This window comes from Maylandia zebra, linkage group LG10, assembly GCF_041146795.1.
Source record: "Maylandia zebra isolate NMK-2024a linkage group LG10, Mzebra_GT3a, whole genome shotgun sequence".
Classification (NCBI taxonomy): Eukaryota; Metazoa; Chordata; class Actinopteri; order Cichliformes; family Cichlidae; genus Maylandia; species Maylandia zebra.
The window spans coordinates 1,909,447-1,933,753 of record NC_135176.1 but is presented as its reverse complement, the minus strand read 5'-3'; the positions used below and the strand labels follow the sequence as shown (position 1 = coordinate 1,933,753).

General features: G+C 41.6%; 1 protein-coding gene across 13 annotated transcripts in view; it reads right to left on the bottom strand.

The window, feature by feature from the left end:
- auts2a (activator of transcription and developmental regulator AUTS2 a) overlaps positions 1-24,307 on the bottom strand; it is a 342,595-nt gene that overhangs the window by 243,935 nt on the left and 74,353 nt on the right. For 11 of the 13 annotated variants that reach the window (XM_076888884.1, XM_076888889.1, XM_024804007.2 and 8 more), the window contains exon 3: positions 13,011-13,217. In XM_076888884.1, the coding sequence (XP_076744999.1) occupies positions 13,011-13,217 (207 nt within the window). The remainder of the gene's footprint in view (positions 1-13,010; positions 13,218-24,307) is intronic. The other 2 variants (XM_076888886.1, XM_076888885.1) reach the window with 1 other exon arrangement.

Below are 24,307 nucleotides of genomic sequence, written 5' to 3'. Positions count from 1 at the left end.
GAAGAAATAGTTGGAATGTAGATAAGGCACTAAGAGCAATTACTGGAGGATGGGAAAAATCAAAACAAATATAGCGTGATATTGCAATGATTTGTGTGATGATATCGCATCGATATGAATTCAAATATGAACAGCGAGGGCTCATCTCATGCATCATCACCCACAGACGACATTAGCTGACTGAACCTGCATCAAATCGGCTCAACCAAGTAATCCCAAAACTAAACTAAACAGTGGCTGCATGCACATTCTGCAACACATTCTTACTAAACTTGTTACAATTAGTTACTAAATTGTTGCCCAAAGCCTGAGGAGCACGCTCACAACCACTTTTAATCGCACAGCAGACCCAAGTTGCCAGATTTCTGCAAAAAGTTGCAAAGACATTGTTGAAGGTTTGCAAATAATTGCTGTCCAATTCATGAATGCAGACAGATTCCCAACATGCTGCCTTATTGCACAATTCGTGGGGACTCGACTCTGCTCAGTTCAAATGTAATAGTTAAATGTGTATGTATGTAGTCTATGTAGACAGCAACAGATATGTGATATTTGATGATCATTTTTAAGACATAATTTGTTTTTAAACCATGTGGAAACTTATAATATACGTTATTGTAATATTTAGCATATCATAAAATATCCCAATAATTGTGATAAGATTGTCTGTAGCGATTCCCTCCTAGAGCTGTTCCTGCTACTTTGTTCAGACACTGCAGTTAAAAGTAAAAATGGAACCGTTTTATTTCACTAACTTGTTTTTGAAATGGCCATGAACTCAGTCTTATCCCACTCTGAACATGTGTGTGAGACGGGGGCAGCTGGAGCACCACACACACACACACACTGCCTTGAGCTAACTGACCACAGAAACACTCCTCGACCTTAAAGGGCTGTGATTACATTTTAACTAAAGCCTGGAAGTCTTTCTTTAGAAAGACAGGATCAGTAACTCAGTAACACACGCACACGCACACACACGCACACACACGCACACACGCGCACGCACTCGCACGCACACACACACACACACACACGCCTTACAAGAATTTGCATTTATAATGAAAGAGGCTGAAAAGAGGCAACTAAAACCTTTTCTGTTAAGCACAGATGTGAAAGTACAAAGTTCCCAGTGAAGCTGTGCAGAGGTGTAAGGGCCTGCAGGGACGTCAACAGACATGTTGCTGTGCTAACATTGTGTCACACAATGCTGTAAAAACACATATACACAATAACACACAGCTTTGTGAAGGCCCCATTACATCTAAATGTTTACACATTGTTGTCATGTGTGTTAAAAAGACACAAAGAGCGCAAAACAAGCCATTGAAAGTGGATTTGAGTTGATCCCCTTCTATAAACTGCCACTGTGACAGTGATAATTACCACCCCCACAACTGAGGCTCCCATCAGAATGGATTTAGCATCTTATCTGACAATCAGGACATTGCTTTTCTTCGAATCTCTTATTGGCTTAGCGGATAAGCTTATTAAGGGTGACCCGCAAAGCTGAGAGAGCTGAACGTGATATTTCATTTTCACTGCAGATTGAAAAGCATGCACGCTTGCCCCCATCTTGACACAATCAGGGCTTCTGTACAAATATTTACACAGATGCAAATACAACCAGGCCCATACAGCTTTTACCTTGATGTCATTACACTTGGTTACTAGCTGAGTAAAATAAGAGTTCAGTACAGGTAGGAGGACTGCTGCTGAATGATAGTACGCGCCCTCTGGCAGGCCTAAGGCACTGCTTTTCAGAGGATCTAGCCAGTGAGATGATTCGTGGAGCCAGAGGCCAGTACCCTGTGGTTGACTGGCTGCTCTGGTTTAAACTTCTCAAGGAGGCGTCTTTAAGCCCTAGGACTGGGCGCTCCTCTGCAGCCTACACAGCAACTACTCCTAACAGCTGGGACAAACCCTAAGAGCACATCTCCTTTTTCACACGTTTCAGGTGTGACTAACAGAAGGCGATAATGTGAAGCAGTGACAGGCGCCTACTTTTTAAATAAAATGTCAAACTGTCACAAAAACCTTACGGTACACATATTCAACTGCAAACATCCTGGATGGATTATTTTTTACCTTTTTAGAGGAAAGCATCGTGAGACTATTTGCGTGTTTAAAAGATAATAACATGTTGAATCCACAGATTTCTTTTTAATTGTTCTGAAAGACCTGCTTATTTCCAAAAAACACAACCAGCAGTGTGATTTGCTCAAACACAGAAGGGGCTCATTATCCCCATTACACTACACTGTTATATGAGCCAATATAACACCACGAGCAGCTGACAGCCTGCGATGCCAAAGATCGCACTTAATCCAGAGTTCAGTTATTGTGCTGGAGGGATTTGCAAAAAGGATATCAAGGTGCAAACTATTAATGCTGAGATGAAAGTAATTACACGTGTTGTATTTTTGTGAGAACATCCTAAAAGCAATTTTAAAAAAAGACACAAGTGTGAGAATTTGCTTGTTAAACAGAATTATTCTACACATGCACTGTGGTGAGATATGGTGGCTACGTGCACACGCTCAACTGCTATGGTGCAAGATTGCAGTAGCATGAGTACGTACAGTGGTCCCTCGCTGTAATGCGGTTCGCCTGTTTTGCGCATTTCCATCCATCCATCCATTCGCTTCCGCTTATCCTTTTCAGGGTCGCGGGGGGTGCTGGAGCCTATTCCAGCTGTCATAGGGCGAGAGGCGGGTACACCCTGGACAGGTCGCCAGTCTGTCGCAGGGCTACTGTTGCTGATTTATTTTGTGCAATTTTTTTAACTGCGCATTGTGTTCTCCGTCCTGACTGGCTGTAGACCACTGTCAATCAATCTTGTGCCGTGTCTGCTGTACAGGACAGAATGTGTTCAGCTTGTCAAATTTACATAAATCTTCGATCGCTAGCAGTGTGACTCTGAAGTGCTGCACTGTATGTTTGTATGTTTTCTCCCCAACAAACACAACAATGTCAATGAAACTTTTTGCACCATCAAAGGCTCCTGCAGTAGCACCCAAAGGCAGAGGAAGACGCTAACCATCGCACAAAAAGTCAGACTTCTGGACATGCTAAAGGAATGGTAAATGGTAAATGGCCTGTATTTGTATAGCGCTTTATTAGCCCCTAAGGACCCCAAAGAGCTTTACACTACATCCAGTCATCCAGACATTCACACACTGGTGATGGCAGCTACATTGTAGCCACAGCCACCCTGGGGCGCACTGACAGAGGCGAGGCTGCCGGACACTGGCGCCACCGGGCCCTCTGACCACCACCAGTAGGCAACAGGTGAAGTGTTTCGCCCAAGGACACAACGACCGAGACTGTCCGAGCCGGGGCTCGAACCAGCAACCTTCCTATTACAAGGCGAACTCCCAACTCTTGAGCCACGATCGCCAGGAAGGAAGGTAGAAGTTGCCGTATTTTTCGGATTATAAGGCGCATTAAGCGAAATAAAACAGAAAAGTCAAACTTTACTCATTCTTCTTGCTTCCTCCACTTCCGTACCATTGATGATTCATTAATGTTGAATTCTCTGGCAGCTGCTCTATCCTATGTTCTGGACCTGAAAACATGGTTTGATCTTTGGTTTCATCCTATAATAATGAACTTATTTTTCTATGAAGGTTTGAACTTTGAGAGTTTAAACAAGAGACAAAAGTGTGAAAATGTTCGTGCCTGTCTGAGAAAAGTGTATAAAGTGTGTAGTGAGAGGTTTTACAGCCTTAAACATCTATAACAATTGTAAAAAATAAAGTTGGCTACTTCTGATTTCACCTATTGTGTTATTTTTAGAACGTAACTCCTGCGATAAACGAAGGACCGCTGTAATCATTTTCTCACACTACTGAGGGGTTTCCATGAATCAAACACTTTATAGTTACATCTAAACTCCTGACTAATAAAAGCAAATCTTTGTCCCGTGAAAGTCAGTGTGCATAATGATAATATTCCAAATTTAAGTCCCTTCTTTTTTAATGGAAGGATTACTGGGACAAACTTCAAACATGTTTCTAATTGCACTGTTTGTGTAAAGATACTCGTGGTGAATAGCTAACTTAGCTAATCTGTATGTAGCAATAATAGCTGATGGATTCTCAGCAAACTCTAACTCAGACAAACTTCTGCATCATTCAGGCGTAAAAATCGTTGTTCCTGACGTCTGAGAACAAACACAGACAGACAGACTGAGATGTGGGGCATTGGGGGGAGATGTCCAACCTAAGCCTTGCCCTCCCCCAAATCCCACCCCCACTTCTTGTCTTCCTATTCCCCAGCACCACAGACCAGATGGGCCTCACAGCGTGGCCCTCTGTTCACCACAGGCCACCACTCCAACATCAATTCAATTCAATTCAATTTTATTTATATAGCGCCAAATCACAACAAAAGTCGCCTCAAGGCGCTTCATAGATACAGAGAAAAACCCAACAATCATATGACCCCCTATGAGCAGCACTTTGGCGACAGTGGGAAGGAAAAACTCCCTTTTAACAGGAAGAAACCTCCGGCAGAACCAGGCTCAGGGAGGGGCGGGGCCATCTGCTGCGACCGGTTGGGGTGAGAGAAGGAAGACAGGATAAAGACATGCTGTGGAAGAGAGACAGAGGTTAATAACAGATATGATTCAATGCAGAGAGGTCTGTTAACACATAGTGAGTGAGAAAGGTGACTGGAAAGGAAAAACTCAACGCATCATGGGAATCCCCCGGCAGCCTACGTCTATTGCAGCATAACTAAGGGAGGATTCAGGATCACCTGGTCCAGCACTAACTATATGCTTTAGCAAAAAGGAAAGTTTGAAGCCTAATCTTGAAAGTAGAGATAGTGTCTGTCTCCTGAATCCAAACTGGAAGCTGGTTCCACAGAAGAGGGGTCTGAAAACTGAAGGCTCTGCCTCCCATTCTACTTTTAAATACTCTAGGAACAACAAGTAGGCCTGCAGAGCGAGAGCGAAGTGCTCTAATAGGGTGATATGGTACTACAAGGTCATTAAGATAAGATGGGGCCTGATTATTTAGGACCTTGTATGTGAGGAGCAGGATTTTGAATTCTGGATTTAACAGGAAGCCAAAACAGGAGAAATCTGCTCTCTCTTTCTAGTCCCTGTCAGGACTCTTGCTGCAGCATTTTGGATTAGTTGAAGGCTTTTCAGGGAGTTTTTAGGACTTCCTGATAATAATGAATTACAGTCGTCCAGCCTGGAAGTAATAAATGCATGAACTAGTTTTTCAGCGTCACTCTGAGACAGGATATTTCTAACTTTAGAGATGTTGCACAAATGGAAGAAAGCAGTCTTACATATTTGTTTAATATGTGCATTGAAGGACATGTCCTGGTCAAAAATGACTCCAAGGTTCCTCACAGCGTTACTGGAGGCCAAGGTAATGCCATCCAGAGTAAGCATCTGCTTAGATACCATATTTCTAAGATTTTCAGGGCCGAGTACAAATACCTCAGTTTGATCTGAATTAAGAAGCAGAAAGTCATCAGTGAGCAGACGAGTGTCGTCAGAACAAACCCCCGGTCCTCCCCCCCCCCCCACCACACACACACACACACACACACACACACACACACAGAGAAAACTTTTACATTGTTGCTCGAGCACAGAAAAGATATCCGAGCCTGAATCCTGGTCCACAGTCACAAATTTGCCCCTTTAATATTTACTAACAGGCAAAAATCAAAGATTTTCCTCAATTTAGTCAAAATCCATGCAGAGATCTCAGCTGGAGCACTTTTCCTTCCAGCTTTGTGTGTTTTCTTTACTGGTGAAGTGGGTATAAATATCTTTACATTTGAGCTTAAAACCAGTCTTTACAATAAGTAGTAACAATGCTTTAACATAAACTCTAACATTCAACGGTATCTCCTGACTAGGGATGGGTATCGTTTAGGTTTTATCCGATACCGGTGCCAAACCGGTACTTTTGAAACGGTGCCGGTGCTTAAACGGTGCTTAAAGAATGGAGAACACAAAATTGGTCCAAAAACCTCTCATGTTCAGCTGTTTTTTTGTAAAAAGATAACAATGTTAGCCTTTTCTGCAGCTATGGGGCATATATGGTATCACTCTTGGCTGGAAGCAGTGCTTAAACAATGGAAAAAACACAAACTTTGTCCAAAAACCTCTCATGTTTAACTGTTTTTTTGTAAAAAGATAACAATGTTAGCCTTTTCTGCAGCTATGGGGCATATATGGTATCACTCTTGGCTGGAAGCAGTGCTTAAACAATAGAAAAAACACAAACTTTGTCCAAAAACCTCTCATGTTTAACTGTTTTTTTGTAAAAAGATAACAATGTTAGCCTTTTCTGCAGCTATGGGGCATATATGGTATCACTCTTGGCTGGAAGCAGTGCTTAAACAATGGAAAAAACACAAACTTTGTCCAAAAACCTCTCATGTTTAGCTGTTTTCCACTTTTTCTTTGGTCATTTTAGCCTTTTTGGCCAGGGTGAAGGGAGTATCTGCCATCAAACAAGAAGACAGCCGCATGTAGCTATGATGATGTTTGCTAGTTCACCTTACCTGCATTAATGTAATAACGTGGTTAGCCTACTCAAAGTAAATTACACACGAACAACATTAAGCTACTCACGCAGAGAAGAACGGCTGCTGCTGCATCATCATCCTCATCATTTCTGATACACTGGCAGGGCTAGGGGCCAGGACTCTCCTCTTCGGGTTTTTGGGGGATGTTGCTAACTCCGAGTCCGATAACAGGCACCACACCCGCAGTAGATGTGCACGGTGTGAGGTCTCGCAGCAAGCTATCAAATACGGCGCATTTCTCGGCTTTAACAAAACGCTATGCGTCTCCAGGCGTTTCATCGGATTTGAGGTGTTACCTCCTTTGACAGTATCACAGTATCAGCTTAAAGCACTTGTTGCTGCTGAGTTTGCATCTTTTGCTGTGAAGTACAGCCAGACTTTTGACCGCTTCGCCTTGGGCATTTTAATCTGTAGCTCTGCTCTAAAAGAACGTACGTACCTGGACCCGCCTACTATCCTCGAAACGTAAAATGATTGGCTAGAATCTAAAGTGTATCACAGCTCAGGGAAATAAAGCACCGAAATGTGCGCTGCTTTTCGGTCTGGTTACTACCGTTTATGTCAGAACCGGTGCCATCATGGTACTGTGGAGCGTGTACGAGTGCAGGTCTCGCATTATAAAACAGCAATCAAAGCTCATTCACACAAAATATCCAGTAATAAATGTGAGCTCTTCTTCTGCACAGTTTACTTGCTGTAATAAACCTTTATGATACACAAATATTACACACATAAAGAAGTTTTATACTTTATTTATACTGCACATTAGAGACAGATGGGGAATGTGGGGAGAGCAAGATTAAAATAATATGTTTGCTTGGATGTCTGTACGAGATTTAGCCTCTATTCTCTCACACACACACACACACACACACACACACACACACACACACACACACACACACACACACACACACACACACTGCCTTGAGCTAACTGACCACAGAAACACTCCTCGACCTTAAAGGGCTGTGATTACATTTTAACTAAAGCCTGGAAGTCTTTCTTTAGAAAGACAGGATCAGTAACTCAATATGGCACAAGTGACAATTAAGCAAAAACAATCCCCCGGAGCAAAAGACAAAAACCAAACTGTGATATGATAAAGGCAGAGGAGCGAGTCATCATTGTGGTTTGTTACTGCGCTCTCATCCATCTCCACTGAAGCTTCCTCTATCTGGGCTCTTCACTGTGAGGCGATATGTCAGAGGCGCTTATAAACATTTCTCTATTTCCCCCCTTGAGCTTACAGTATCTCAGCTCAGTGCATTGGGTCAGTGCCAGAGATCGAAAGCATTCGCTGCAATCTGCAAACTTGGCTGGAAGGGGAACAAAGAAGAAGAAAAAAAGGGGAAAAAAAACACCTTTTGCTTTATTTAACATCAAATTTTTCATCTTTCTTTCTCTCTCACTCTACTTAAAGTCAGAGGTAACAGAAGCACTTATAACAGCCACTCTATTCAGACCGCAGGGACAATTAAACCTCTGACATTTAAAATTTTAACCTTGTGTTAGGACAAAGACTTAACATTTATTTATACTGAAGGCCAAAAACGACAGATCGCAGTTCCACTGCAGCTCGTTTTCCTCAAAGAGGACAAAAAGGGGTGGAGTAAGGCACAGATGATGATCTTTTCAATTATGCAGATGTCAGATTAGGTTGTTATTGAGCATCAAGGTGAACGGGTCGATCTGCAAACAAACAAACTTTTTCAACACAGACGACTGTAGCTGTGCGTCACAGCTGCACGCCAGCCAGCGGATTGCATTATCCAAACCATCTGCAGTGTAATCGTTACAATCATTTAGGATATTTACTGAGATCAGAGTGTGCCATTGTAATTTGGAGAGCTCTCACCAGTGAAAACCTTGAATGCCTTGCAATTAACTCATTAGTGTTGCCACTATCAAGACAGAGCCATCGAGAAAGCGCGCTGTGGTGACGCACGCCGAGTAAACGTTCGCCTGCATGTTCGCCTGCATGTCAGCTCACATGTGGGAGAAAATGTGGCACGCGTGTCTGAATGTGTCCGCAGATGCTGGCTGCTAAGAAGATCAGGACTGGACCTGATCGTCATTCTCCACTAAAATACACAATCACAGTCATAGCAACACAAAACCAATCAAAGATGATTGTTTGCATATCTGTTATAGCTGCAGACTAGAAATTTGAACTTGATACCAAAGAAAATGCTCAGTACAATTACCACAGAAGATTAAGCTCAGGGGTAGAGCAGGGCGATATGCCAAAAATATTTATCACGATATATATTTGAAAATTTGCGATAACGATATAACTGACGATATAATTGATGCGAGACAAAATACAACTCCACAACATTACTAGCGCAAAAAGACAACCTTCCATTTATTTTCACTTAAACAAGAAGCTGTTTTTTATGTACATTAAAGCTTTATAAAAACGTAACAGTGCAAATGCAAATTCCTTGCTGAAAGTTTAACCAAAGGGCATTTCCAGTAGAAATGGGCTGACATATCCTGAGCATAACCATGTATAATATCTACTGAAGTTAAAAAGAGGTGCTTTGCAATATTAAACTGCAGTGTGCAGTACGCATTTTTCGGACCATAAGGTGCACGGGATTATAAGGCACATTAAGCGAAACAAAGCAGTCAGATAAATCAAACTTTATTAAACTCATTCTTCTTGCTTCCTCCACTTCTGTACCATTGATTCATTAATGTTGAATTCTCTGGCAGCTGCTCTATTCCCATGTTGTTGCAGTATATTAATGACTAACCTCGTATTGTGGATGGATTATCTCAGTTGTTCTCCTGACTGAAGTTTGGTCCGTTTACAGCATCCTGCCATGCGATTGCATTTGTCTCTAACCATGAGGAACCTTAACGTTAACTTTTATAAGTGGAAAAGTGTTAGTGTTCGTCCTCCAGCTTCACTGTTTATGTTATGCTAACATAGCTGTGTCGCTAGCGATCACGTAGCACATCATTATATACCAGCTAGCCCAACTTCAGTAACCCTACAAACGTCACTGCTGTTTAGTTTCCTGTCTTCATTTATGTTGGAAGTGATAGCAGAGCTGTACGTTTGAATTTTTTCAGAAATCTCTCAGTCAGAACATGCTACATCATGCTTAGGTAACTAGCGAAACTAGCGAGCTAACTTCTGCTAGCTTCCTGCTAGCTTCTAACTCCGTTAAATGTAATAACTTTTGTTTTCATGGATGCCTGGAAGTTAAACTTCATAGTTACACCTGGTAAAGCAGCAATGCTGATCGTTTTATTAAAGATGAAAGAATTTAGACAGTTTTTAACTCGGCACAGTCATGCTAAAATAAAGAAGCTCAGTATGAAACACTGAACCAGTCTAACCTCACAGCCGGCTGCAACAAAAGAAGAAACACTTGATTGCACAAACAGGAAAGTTAAAGTTAAACATCTGCAGCTCTTTACACCCTCAGCCCTGAACTGATTCTGCTGCTCTGAATTTCACTCTTTGTTCCCTCAGATTACTTCTCCACACTGGTAATCTGGAGTAATCTGCTCTGCATGGCTGTTCAGCCTGCAAATATTATTCACCTTTTATTTAACTAAAGTGCACAAGCTGCTATGTCAACTATAAGAGATTACAACTGTGGCTGTAAATAATTACTAATAGCTAACTGCTAACATTTACATTGCACATGTTAACTTCAGTGTTATTGAAACAGGAGCTTTACTGATTTCTGGCATCCCTCCTAAAGCACTGATCAGCGTTATGAATGTTAACTACTTCAGCTGTGAGTGAGGGAGGAGCTGTGTGAACATACAGCACTGTCGGCATCCATACTGCTGTAAATGAGTATCTTCCTTTGATATTAATATCTGAGTATTTTTTATAGACAACCATAATAGCAACAACAGGAAAGGACATGAAACAGTTACAACACCCTCCCAAAACAGGCTGTGAGAGCTGCACAAATGATCTCAAAGTAACAGACTGAAGAGCTCGCCAGCTGAGCATTACATTTCTCGCAGTGTACCATATAAAATAAAAGCATAACATATATAACATATTTTTGACATTGCCAAAGGAAGCTATGCACATGTATTACTGAAGAGACCCTATTACTGAATATTTGCTGCCATTTACGTTGGCACCAGCTCTGCTCAAGAGTGTGTGTGTGTGTGTGTGTGCGTGCGTGCGCGCTCGTCTCCAAACAGCAGCAAAGGAGAAAACCGTGAAATGACATTACTCAAATGGAAGGCAACTCGTTATGTTCATTTAAGTGCAATAAAAGCTTCTCATCAGGTGTTAATCCATTTATTACAAGATGCAAGATGGACAAATGACTCCTTTACTCTGAAAAAACACTAGCAGAGAAAAAAGTTACAGCATTTAGACTTCAGCAAATCCCCCTAAAACTAGGCAGGTATGAGGCAATAAGAAGAAAAACAATGTGATGTAAGTGATGTAATGCAGTTTGCTTATGTGATATCCACATGTGTGCAATGCACAGATTTTTGACCAACAGGTCAAAGTTGAAACACTGTTACTGCACAGTGTACATTTAAACAAACTGTGTGTATATGAAACAAAGTGTGTGTATATGAAACAAACTGTGTGCATATGAAACAAACTGTGTGCATATGAAACAAACTGTGTGCATATGAAACAAACTGTGTGTATATGAAACTGTGTGCATAGGAAACAAACTGTGTGCATATGAAACAAACTGTGTGCATATGAAACAAAGTGTGTGCATATGAAACAAACTGTGTGCATATGAAACAAACTGTGTGCATATGAAACAAACTGTGTGCATATGAAACTGTGTGTATATGAAACAAACTGTGTGCATATGAAACAAACTGTGTGCATATGAAACAAACTGTGTGCATATGAAACTGTGTGTATATGAAACAAACTGTGTGTATATGAAACAAACTGTGTGCATATGAAACAAACTGTGTGCATATGAAACAAACTGTGTGCATATGAAACAAACTGTGTGTATATGAAACTGTGTGTATATGAAACAAACTGTGTGTATATGAAACTGTGTGTATATGAAACAAACTGTGTGTATATGAAACAAACTGTGTGCATATGAAACAAACTGTGTGCATATGAAACAAACTGTGTGCATATGAAACAAACTGTGTGTATATGAAACTGTGTGTATATGAAACAAACTGTGTGTATATGAAACAAAGTGTGTGTATATGAAACAAAGTGTGTGTATATGAAACAAACTGTGTGCATATGAAACAAACTGTGTGTATATGAAACAAAGTGTGTGCATATGAAACAAACTGTGTGTATATGAAACAAACTGTGTGTATATGAAACAAACTCTGTGCATATGAAACAAACTCTGTGCATATGAAACAAACTGTGTGCATATGAAACAAACTGTGTGTAGGTTCTCCCTCGTGAAGCTCAGAAACACACTCTTGCATATTCAGCTCGACGCTGCTCTGTGTGTGTGACAGTGCTGTAAACTACGCTCCTGCATCAGGGTGCCACAAATATTCACTGATGACCTCGTCACCTTGCTACACACAAAAACATGTTCTGAGTCATACATTAAACTACACCCACACCTCACAGGAGCTAGACTTCACTCTTGTAGAGCGTTTGGACTCTTTGATTTAACCATTAGAGGTGCAATGTTTTATCGAGCAACTTCCAAAAATCCTCGATACAAATGATTTACTTTTAAAAATGGGCCGTCCCACTTTTCTCACCAAAAAGGGGCACATCGGTCAGACTCAGTCATATTTATTTCATGGCTTTAGTAACATTATGTTACAGATTTAGATCAATAAATTACATTGTATCAATTAAACTGTATTAATATTTTAAAATATAAAAGCTTTTTCCCCACCGCACAGATCAGTAAAATGTACACGTGCCAGTAAAACTCTGAGCATCTGACAGCTGGACGCTGAATTAGCATTAATTATCAAAATCGACACCATCAGAGGATCCATTTTCTGCTCAACAAGCATCAGTTTAAAGCACAGGACGAACCTCAGTCCTTAAAATGTCGATATGCTTTTTGCGTCCCAACTCTGCATGTATGCCATGTGATTTTTTCCTTTATAAAGTGCTTTCCACCAAAGTGTTCTAATATAGCAGCTATGCCATTTTTACAGACGTGTGAATTCCCATTAGACCTTTGGGCACTGCGCTTGGCCTTTTACTTTCAGATTGACTCGTTGGTCGGTTTATGTAATAAGAATAACTTGGTTAGTGTTAGGAACAGACTGTGGTTTTGGTTCAAATGCCACAGTGTAACAAAAGCTGCTCCATTAAGCCCACAGCCAGTCATCTCCAGAGCCTGTAAACAACCAGTTGTTAAGTGAAGTACTCATTTAATTTAAACTAAAGGAAACTAAAACTAAACAAGCATTTATAAGAAAACAGTTTTTAATGATGGTCCTTCTACTCTTACTGGTTTCTTTGGTTTTTCATAACTCACCATCGTGTGTTTCTTGTTCAGGTGCTTCTTCTTTTTCCCTTGCGAGTGAGCCAAGCGGGGGTTGTTCTCCTGGTCTGAGGACTGGTGGTGGAAATTGTTCCTGCAGGGCTCCAGGCTCAGGCCATTGGGAACCCTAGAAGGGGTTTTCTTATGCAGGGATCCTGCCTGGTTGTCTCTGCCTTCCTGAGGCTTTAGCGTCATGTTCTTCTAGGAAGAAAACAGAACAAGACAAAGCTTTTATTAGAGTCAAAACAAGTATTTCATCTTCGTGCAAGCAATGTACTACAGACTGTATCAGCCAGACAACTGGCCTGTAAGAAGCCTGCAGTCACACCAACAATCAGCAGTTAAATGTGTGTTTGACTGAATTTTTATATCTATGAAAAGCTGCTCATTACACACTGCAGAGCTCAAAAACAGCTGAATACCTTTTCACAAAAGCCCATTTTGACAGATAGCAAATCTCCTCTACAATAAGCAGAGAGTATTTGCTCTAAATTGAAGGGCTATCATGCAGAAAGGCTTCGATGTTCCATCACTAAATTTTCTCCAACAAAGAATAAAAGAACAAGGTCACTGACAGTTTTTTTCCTTTTCTCAAAGAACACAGTGGAGGTTCCAGCAAATGCCAGGTGGATTTAAACCATGGATGTGACACTTTAGTGCTACATCTCACGCAACGCTACACAACCTTTTGTTTCAGTCACTGTAGCGGCCACAACCACAAAGTCCATGTTGACATATTTTAAATGGATTAATTTTTTTAAATTTATTATATTTTCAGCTCATTCTCTTCGATCCTTTTTCCCTCCCACCTGTCAGCTCAGACATTACCATGTATGTGCACATGGACTGTAATAACACAAGTCACACGAATGGAAACCAACAAATACACTGAAAAAGAGCCTCTAGTATATTTATAGAGCTCATGTTGGAAAGGAAAGGTGTCTGGAGCAACATCGCATTCAGATCACAGATTACAGAAGACAAGACGAGCTTTTCAAGGGATTTTTAAGTGTTTCTTCCTGTGTAGTCACTGAGTGGACAGACTGTAATTGCTTTGATTAACAGGCTTCTTATCGTGAAGGTGAAAGGTCACGGGAGTGAACCCTCTCTGTGGAACATGACTTGAACAGATATTCATAGCTACTGGATGACCTGCTAATGAAAGGTGACTCATTATTCCTCCGTGAGGCTGATAAATAAATGAAACACATATATTCATGGTCCAAGGATGAACTGCGATGACTTTACTGTTCTTCTTAATTCTCATGTGAAAACCTGATCATCCACTTCAAAATTAGCTGACATGCTCATAGAGCAACTGTAAAAACATGACCTCACTATGTTAGCATGCTGACATTAGCATGAACCTACACACTGCTCACGCTTTCTCTCTCACTCATGCATCAGTTGTGTTTGGAGGACTTTGATGTCACAGTGAGGTAAAGTAAGCAGGACTGATTGCAAAATGGTTTTAAATCAAATCTGATGGACAGAAAACAGGAGCGTGTAGCTGAGGGGCACACAGCGGCGCTAACAACAGAAACCCTGAACATTTAAGTCCATTTTGTCTTCTGTCAACATGAAACTATACAGGAGAACATTTGTCTTCATGGACAAACTGGATACTGAAAACAAAGCAATAAGATGAGTTACACAACTTGCAACTGCAATATGGGAGTTACAGAGTCTGAAAGCGCTCATCAGCACTAATAGGCTGCAGCTGAAGGGGCTGTGCAATGTATTACAGCCTCTACTGTAAAAGTTATCGAGCAAATCAGCTTTGTTATCTGAAGTGGTGACCTATTTTACTCTTTTTGTTAGAGCCATTGCTGTTAACAGCCCCAGGGAGACGTTTAAGCAGATGAAGTGGCTATCAGCATGGAAGTGCAAAGCTGCCGCAGCTGCACTGATAACATGTCAATAGTCTACAACACTGAGGCTGGAGAGACCAGCTCTAATGCAGTGTGCATTTGTAGCACCGAGACATGATGCAAGTGTACACGTTATGTTTTGGTTTTTTATGGAATTACAGGAATTTTATATTTACGGGCTTGAAACTACTGGACTGATTAAATGCATCAATATTGTAAAGGCCTTTGCACACTGAGCGTGCTCTGATTGGTCGAATCTGGAAAATGGAAAAAAGAAAATAAATATAATTGTTGCAAATTCTGTGTTAACCTAATAATTTTAATCATTCTGTGACATGTAAGCATTTAGATTTTAAAAAAGAGTAACTATACAAGTAGTATAGCTGATTCAAACCTGTGTGGGTCGTAGTTATTACTGCTGCCCTCTGTCTTTCTAGTTTGAATAAAACCTCTTAATCCATCAACATCTTTTAGGATGAGTTGTATTTGTTCAGCACTGCTCAGTGTAGACTCTCAGTCCAACAAACCCCAACTCGGTCTAGGATTTAACCCACAGCCCACAGAAACCAAAGTGAGCTTCACAGCTGGCGTACAGTGCATATAAGGAATGAAATGGAGGCAGATTTTCCAGCACACACTGGTTAGGGGGGGGGAATCCAGCCCGTCTCAAGCAGCAGCTCTTCAGATGGACCACCTCGAAGCAACCTTAGCGTGCCGGCAGAGAATTACTCCAGCAGTTTCAGAGATATCCACTGCTGTCAGAAATGAGCTTGATGGGTGTGCTACTGGCACTGACTCACTAAACCATTTCTAAAGGCCTCACAGAAAAACAAGTGCATGCATCAACTAATCTTGTTTGCCTTTCCCGCCCACACTCATCCAAGGCAAATAATGTAACATGACATGTATTGTCAGCGCACAGAATAAGTGACAAAGTTATGATGAGGCTGAGAGACCTTCCATTGTGCCAGTCTTCTGCGTGCTTCTGAGCATTTAAACCAACTGATTGCCTGGAATAAATTATGCACAATATGTCTTGCCTGCTCACTGAACAATAGCAAGACAAATTCCTTATTTCACTGCCTTACGATGACACTGAAAGCAAAGTAATTGCTCAGCATGGCTCAGTCTGCACTAGCTTTCATTACTACGATTGTCTGTCTGTGTACAAACTAATTACAATGTGGCATTTAGTCACAATGCATATCTGCAGGTGTCCACGTGAGGGTTTGCCACAGGTTAATTCACTTTCAAGCCACATATTTCTGTGTGAATAACATTCAAGGCAAAGTATGTGTTTGTATCTACAACCCAAAACCCAAAGGTAAAAAAGAAAAGTGGTGCAGGGCTCAAGAGGGACACATCTGACACATGTTTCAACTATTATAGACCAACAAGTTATTTATAGCAGTTTAAATACGAGCACTCAGTCAAACACCAGTTTGACCCATAATTACCTGGTTCTGCCTCATCCTCACTGGCACCATTTATAGTTACCTTTTTTTATTTGAGGTCATTTGTTTGATGCATATTCTGAAATGTGATGTTTGAGAATAATGTATTTTGTCATCATTTCAGTTTATTTCAAAAAGTCTCAACAGGATCTTCTGTCAGGGTCCTGGGACTGGGCGACCCAGGATCCCTGAGCAGTCATGTATCATATTATTATTATGATTATTATATGTATTTTGGTATTGCTGCTGCTCTCCTCCATGATTGTAGATGTGAGTGTGTGTGTTTATGTCTGCGGGGATGCTTGGAGGATGGAGCTCAGCCACCTGCAGGCCTGAGGGGTGTGGCCCTGCGGAAGGACTGGCCACACCCGAAGCCACACACCTGCCGCTGATCAGGGCTCGTCGGGGGAGCTACTTAGGAGAGTCTTGGAGCTCCCACCGACGCGGGATCATTCCATGAGACTCCACGTTAGTCTTCTGCTTAGCTAAAGTCTGAGTGTATGCCTACTGGAATTAAGTGTCTTGACGGCTGCCTCTGTCATTTTCCCCTCAGGAGGAGCGTGGAACCTCAGAGGGCAGCAGGCACGGGGTGTGTGTGGACACACGGCAGTGGAGAACACGGAGCACGGACTTTTGGGAAGACACGACACGGGAGTCACGGGAGAGCACGGGGATTTACTGTTATTGTTTCCATCACTGTAAATAAACGCACTGTTTATACACAGAGTACCGCGCCTGGGTCCTCCTTCCCCACACATCCCCACGGTCTGCCAGCCAGATCGTGACATCTTCAGCTTTATTGTGAAAGGTTTATTTGGAAAATAAACAAGCGGACGAACACGCTGGGTTTACCGTCGTTGTTGCTAATGACAACGTGTAAAAACAGTCACTTGTCCGTCCGTAGTGTGGTCATAGCCGCTACAGTGACCATCAAAACGATATAAAATATTCCTGTAAAGAGTTCATTTTGCGACACCACAAAACAAAAGACAGCGCGATATGAAACGACAGAAGTTTTCATATCGTCATCAGATATCGTCATATCACACAGGTAGCGTACACACAGCATCAGAACAGAACACTGAACACTACCTAGTCTGACGGTCTCCTTTCTTGGTGTAACATCCGGACGGTTGGTTCAGAACTCGGTATTAACAAGAAAGCAATGATTAAGAAATCAACAGGTATAAAACCATCAAACTCTCAAACCTCTGTGCGCTGATGTTAGGGGGTTTTTGTTTTTGACATTTGGATCAAGTCTTTGTCTTTCCATACGAATCCTACAAATCTATATTAAAAATTATAGATGTATATAGATTAGAGTTAAAAATATAGATTCATAGACAATTTTATCCACAATTTAGGCTACGTCCACACGTACACGGGTATTTTTGAAAACGAAGATTTTCCGTTTTCGTTTATAAAAAAAATCCCGTCCACACATAAAAGCCAAAAATGAAGGAAAACGCTGCTAGTAACATGCCAAAGCAGCAGGTGGCGCTATATTCCTATCCGTGTAGAAATGTTGGCCAATCAGAAGTCAGCCTGGGTGGGAAAGAGTAAACAAAGATGGCGCATAGAAGCAGAACTGAATCGTATGTGTGGAGGGACAGTAACTGTGTGTGTATATGTAAGCATTTAAACACTGCAGAGAGTAGAATTAACAGTATTTTGTCAAAGTCCGCCATTGTAGAAATTAATTTCACCGAAACAATAACGTGGCGCACAGTGTGACGTCAAAAATGTTCTCCGTTTACCTCGTCCACACGTAAACGCAAAAACAGAGTTTTTGAAAATCTCCGTTTTCAGTGACTGAAAACGCCGTTTACGTGTGGACGAAAGGCGCCAACGCATAGAAAAATCTGCGTTTTCAAAAATACCCGGGTACGTGTGGACGTAGCCTTAAATTTGATTGTTATATGTGCCTAAATAGACGACGCTAAACTGGGCACCTCTCTCATTAAACATCACGCAGGCTGCAACAGAAAGAATAAAAATCTAAATATTCTGTTGCTCTGCGTCTTAATGATCGAGCATTGATACCTTCGACGTACACGATCAACGTTTCCTTCTCCTTCCTGGTATCAAAGAGGCTTAATATAAACGGTGGACAGAGATCACTGGTGGAAAAGCAGTGCTTGAAGCAACTGGTTAAAAAGCTCGACCCAACATACAACATTATGTTTTATTATGCGCAGCTCCTGCAGAGTTTCATGGTTCAGTTACTTCAGTTATTGTGGAATGAATTTCCAGGGAAAACATTACCCGTGCTTTGTTCTTACCTCTGACATGTGTCACTGCTGTTGCTCTACAATGCTGCTGCTGACACCTTGTTTCAATAGATTCACACTTTAAATTAGGAAGTGTGTCATCAGCGGTGGTAGCTCAGTGGAAAAGAAAGACGGCGCCTCATCTACTTACATTCAGAATTGCTGCTGTCTGCAGGCCGTATACATCATAGTTTTAAAAATATATATACTGTCAGAAATATTATCACAGATTTAGCCCATCTCTAACAGCTGGAGGTTTGTTTTAATAACTACCTCAGCCTGATTACAAATGCTGGGTTAAGTGAAACCAGATAACTGGCTCAGATATCAATCCTTGCATCATGAATGTGGAGATGCTCTCACATCAGTATGAACCGACGCTCTGACAGAAGTGTCCAGCCAGTGAGTAGTTGAATACAGTGCATTACATAACATTTCCTGAATATTCCTCTGGGCCTTACACAGTAGAAGTGTCACAGAATAAATGAGGTTTTATTTAAAAATAGAAATTACAGAGCTCCTCCTTTCTTTTCATCCTCGTTTGTCTTGCATTTTAAAGCCACCTTTGAGAAAACTTCATGCTTACAGTGACCCTAATGTCCAACAACCTTTGATTAACCTCCTGAGAACCAAGGAAAAATGAACCTTCCCAGTTTACTTTGTGATTTCCTTCCTCTTTGGAGCTAAAAGCCTAAACGCACGAGAAACCAATGGAAAGCGCAGGATGTCCATCGGGACTTAGTAGGGTGGCTTGAATAAGTCAAAAGATGCAGACCCAAAACAAATGACCATTACAGAGGACATAAATGAACAGGCTGGTTCTCAGGTTCAATGAAGTGAACCCAACAAAATCAACCCGTCCATATTTGTCTTATGGACAAAAGTTAGTTTAGAAGAAACAGATTCAAGAAATTATAAAAGAGAAGAAAGACGTCAGGAAATAACAACAAGTATAAATAGACCGACTTCATGACTGATGACACCGCTGCATTCAACACCAAGCTCTGCAAACACACAAACACACACCTTTGGCCTCTACACAACAACAGAGTAAAGAATAATTGGAGATCTAATGGATGCTAATAAAGCCTGATCAGCACAATCCCTCCTTGCTGTACTCTAGGACTGAAGTGCAGATTAACTTCAGGTAGCTGGTTAGACTGAGAAGTCTGTCCTTGACCTGATTATCACACATTCAGCATTAAGACGAGCTGAGAAGTGTTGGCCGTAACTAATTGCTGCATAATTTATTGCTGCTGTTTGCAGTCATGTAACCAATTATAAGTGTGAATAGACTCTTTGATCCTCTAACCGAAAATGTTCAAACTCCGGTACACGTGCATGAAGTAGTCACTGGTTGAGAGTTGACACGGGAAACCTTGGTTCTAACGGTGAGCTAAACATCAGCTGCTCGAGTTGGTGTAAAAATGTCTTTCATGCCTCACGGAGATCAAAAAGAATCTTTAGCTACTTCTAATCACCAAGAATGAAATACGTTTCACAGAAATCGCTCAGAATTTGGAAAACAAACTGAAAAAATGAGAAGCACAATGTTTCCACCACAAACGTTGTTAAGCCTCGCAGCTTAAACTGGCACAGGCAGACTTACTATTGCACTCAACAATTAATGTACAGTTGTCAGTTTGCTTTATGTGAAGATGGAACAGCAGAGCGGAGTTTGCCAAGTACATCTCTGTACACACAGCAAGTGACGAGAGTGAGACACCAGGGAGTTTATCTCCCACTTAACAGCCAAGGAAACAGTGATTCATGATTTATGTAGTTCACACACACACAACGACTGGTCTACATTAATCTTTAAAGCACAACTGGATGGATGGATACTCACTGAGACAGCTGATAGGAGGTTAAATAAGATATATCAGCTACAGCATGGTGTTCTGCTACATGCCCTTATAAACTGCTGTGCTACAGTTCTGTTTATGGGCCTTTATAAGCTTTAGAATATGAAGAAAAAACATTTTTGCTGTATTCTACAGCAACAGTAACCATTACCTGCCCACAAGGTGCCGAGTGCTACTGGACAAACACAAGTGCACATCATCTTTGAAATACAGGAACCACTCAGACTATCCCTGAGTGCTCATCTTGTCACTGAGCATTCAGGTCGTGCACCGTGGATGACCGTTTCTTCTGAAAGCAAAGAAACGCCGCGCAGCTCGAGAGGCACAAGACAGGAAACGTGGAAGAGAAGGGCTCGAGTACAAGAGGAGCAAAACTACTGGATACAAGTGCAAATCCATGTGGGCATAAAATGAAGAAAAAATACATTTGATCCAAAGAAGTAATATTTTTTAAAAATTATGAATAGGGATGGGTATCGTTTAGGTTTTATCCGATACCGGTGCCAAATCGGTACTTTTGAAACAGTGCCGGTGCTCAAACGGTGCTTAAAGAATGGAGAACACAAAATTGGTCCTAAAACCTCTCATGTTCAGCTGGTTTTTTGTAAAAAGATAACAATGTTAGCCTTTTCTGCAGCTATAGGGCATATATGGTATCACTCTTGGCTGGAAGCAGTGCTTAAACAATGGAAAAAACACAAACTTTGTCCAAAACCTCTCATGTTTAACTGTTTTCCACTTTTTCTTTGGTCATTTTAGCCTTTTTGGCCAGGGTGAAGGGAGTATCTGCCATCAAACAAGAAGACAGCCGCATGTAGCTATGATGGTGTTTGCTAGTTCACCTTACATGCATTAATGTAATAACGTGGTTAGCCTACTCAACGTAAATTACACACGAACAACATTAAGCTACTCACGCAGAGAAGAACGGCTGCTGCTGCATCATCATCCTCATCATTTCTGCTACACTGGCAGGGCTAGGGGCCAGGACTCTCCTCTTCGGGGTTTTTGGGGGATATTGCTAACTCCGGGTCAGATAACAGGCAACCCACGCACAGTAGATGCGCTCGGTGTGAGGTCTCGCAGCAAGCTATCATACGGCGCATTTCTGGGCTTTTAAAAAAAACGCTATGCGTCGCCAGGTGTTTCATCGGATTTGAGGTGTTACCTCCTTTGACAGTATCACAGTATCAGCTTAAAGCACTTGTTGCTGCTGAGTTTGCATATTTTGCTGTGAAGTACAGCCAGACTTTTGACCGCTTCGCCTTGGACATTTTTAATCTGTAGCTCTGCATAAAAGAACGTACGTACCTGGCCCCGCCTACTATCCTCGGAAACGTAAAATTATTGGCTAGAAGTGTATCACAGCTCAGGGAAAAAAAGCACCGAAATAAAGCACCGAAATGTGCGCTGCTTTTCGGTCTGGTTACTACCGTTTATGTCAGATGGCACCGGACACCGGTACCCATCCCTAATTATGAATCAGTGTTGATTCATGTGGTGTTGAATGACAACAATACACTTTATGAATAAAAGTGTAAACACACTAAATTAAGCCCTTAAGTGCCGACTGTGAAGTAGCTGAAATAAATACAGTTATATTGCAGAACGCATGAGAGCAGGCAGGTCCAAAGCATTTGTTCCACGTGCCTCAGCTGCTGCTGTCTGAGCATGCTCAAACAATTATCTCAACACAGTGGCTCGTTTCACCCGTTATAATTTGTATTTTATAAGCAAAAAAAAAATATTTTGATGTACAAATATCATTTTTCCCTTCTGAAAACCATCTTTGGTGTCTCAGAGTAGATCCAGCTGCTAACAGCCCGAGTGTTTCCAGAGGCGGAGGGGATGAGCTCGTCTAAGCCAGACAGCTTTCAGGAAACGATTTCCCTGAAAGACTGAAGCATCTGCAGGATGTTTGCTCCTGCTTGTGTCGTCGCCTCGTTTCTCATAATGCCACAACAGCGAGACCTGACACAACAGCGTCCGCTTTAAAAATGCACACAGCTCACATTTACAACGACACCTAGACTGGCACTCGTCTAATCACAGACACTTTCCCCCCATCAGAGAGATGGGTGTGTGGGGAAAAACCAAAAAGGGGATATCCTGTGGGTGATTGTATGATGAGCCAAAACCAGGTCCGAGCTCCTGCCATTAAACAAAAACTGATTCTTTTTCTCTCAAAGCTCAGAGAGCTAAAGAAGAACTGGAGTTACGGGAAACCAGTTTCCATCTCTATCATTTCATCTCATTTGTTTGGGAATCAGAAGAACAACTGATTCCCAAACAAAAAGAAAGCAGCATATAAATCCTTAAAAACCTGCTCTGTCACTTTTTAATTACAAAGTATGGTATAACACGTGTATCAGCAAAAGGAGATTTGTACTCGAGCCAAAGTCGGCAGATCTGTTTGTATTTATGACGCAGCACATGTCAGAGTGCACGCGTTTCCAGTTCCCAGTGATTCCACTCTAACAGTGCCAGTACAGCTCTTATATAACTGATATAAACATATTGAGCTTGAGCCATAAGAGCCACCAACATTTACCCTTATTAATAAACATGAGGAGGAGATGGAGCCTGTCAGACGGCTGCTTTTATGGTAATCACTAAATAAACAAAGTGGGCAGTGTTGCCCTTTTCATATGTAAGGAATGCAGCAGGCCTTTTATTCATACGTACATGTAAAAACACACACACACACACACACACACACACACACACACACACACACACACACACACACACACACACACACACACACACACACACACACACACACACACTTTCTGTGATATCCTAGAGAGGAACATTTACTAAAAAAGCAGGTCATCGATTCTGTTTACACGAATGCGCATGACATGCGGTGACGACCTGAATAAGCAAAGCATATTGCGAAAACAAGACTAAGTGCAGGCTGCACAGATCAAATGAGAACAAACAGCAAGGTAGAAAACAATGTGCTGCAACAATCCCAGGCTGATCGGCACGGCAGGATGATCTCAGCCTTTGAAGCTGCCCTTGTTGGCTTAAATAATTACAGCTAATTGCTGACAGATGTAAAGGCAAATGAAGCATTTCCTTACACGGGAGAGGGAGTGCTGACGATGACCGCATGTGGTCAAAGCTTCAATCCGATTCTGCCATTTGATGTTGCTAAAGAGGATTCCCTCTCAGCAAATCAGGCCTGTTTGTTAAGCTGTCTGCCACGTACACGTAGGAAAAACACAAACAGGCAAGAAAACATGAAATGTAGCAAATATAATGGTAATCATGTGACCACTGAAGGTCTTTTAACTGCTCAATATTACGCTCCACATGTTTGTTCAGTAACAGTATCAACTTTTACTTCATGGTGGTATGTGTAGCTAAAGTAAGCAGCGTTGGTACAGAAGTGTCTTTGTGTAACCTGATGGCACGATGACAATATGCTCTCAAAATATAACCAACTAACCAACTAATAGCTCGAGAAGTCACAAACCCTTACCAACAACAACAACAACAACAACAGCAGCAGCAGCAGCAGCGTAGCTGAGCGAATGATGTTTGGTTATAAAACCCTGGTTAAAAGTCCAGAGTGACTAATTATAAATAAATGAAAACATAAAATACAAGCACGTCACATTTACTGTCATTCCACTGTCAAAGCAATTAATCAAAGGCATTAACAAATGAACAAGTACCATTTTCTGTTAACTGCACGGTGGTTAGCACTGCTGCTGCACAGCAAGAAGGTCCTGAGTTCAATTCCACCATCAGGCCGTTTGCATGTTCTCCCCGTGTTTGCGTGGGTTCTCTCCGGTACTCCGGCTTCCTCCCACCGTCCAA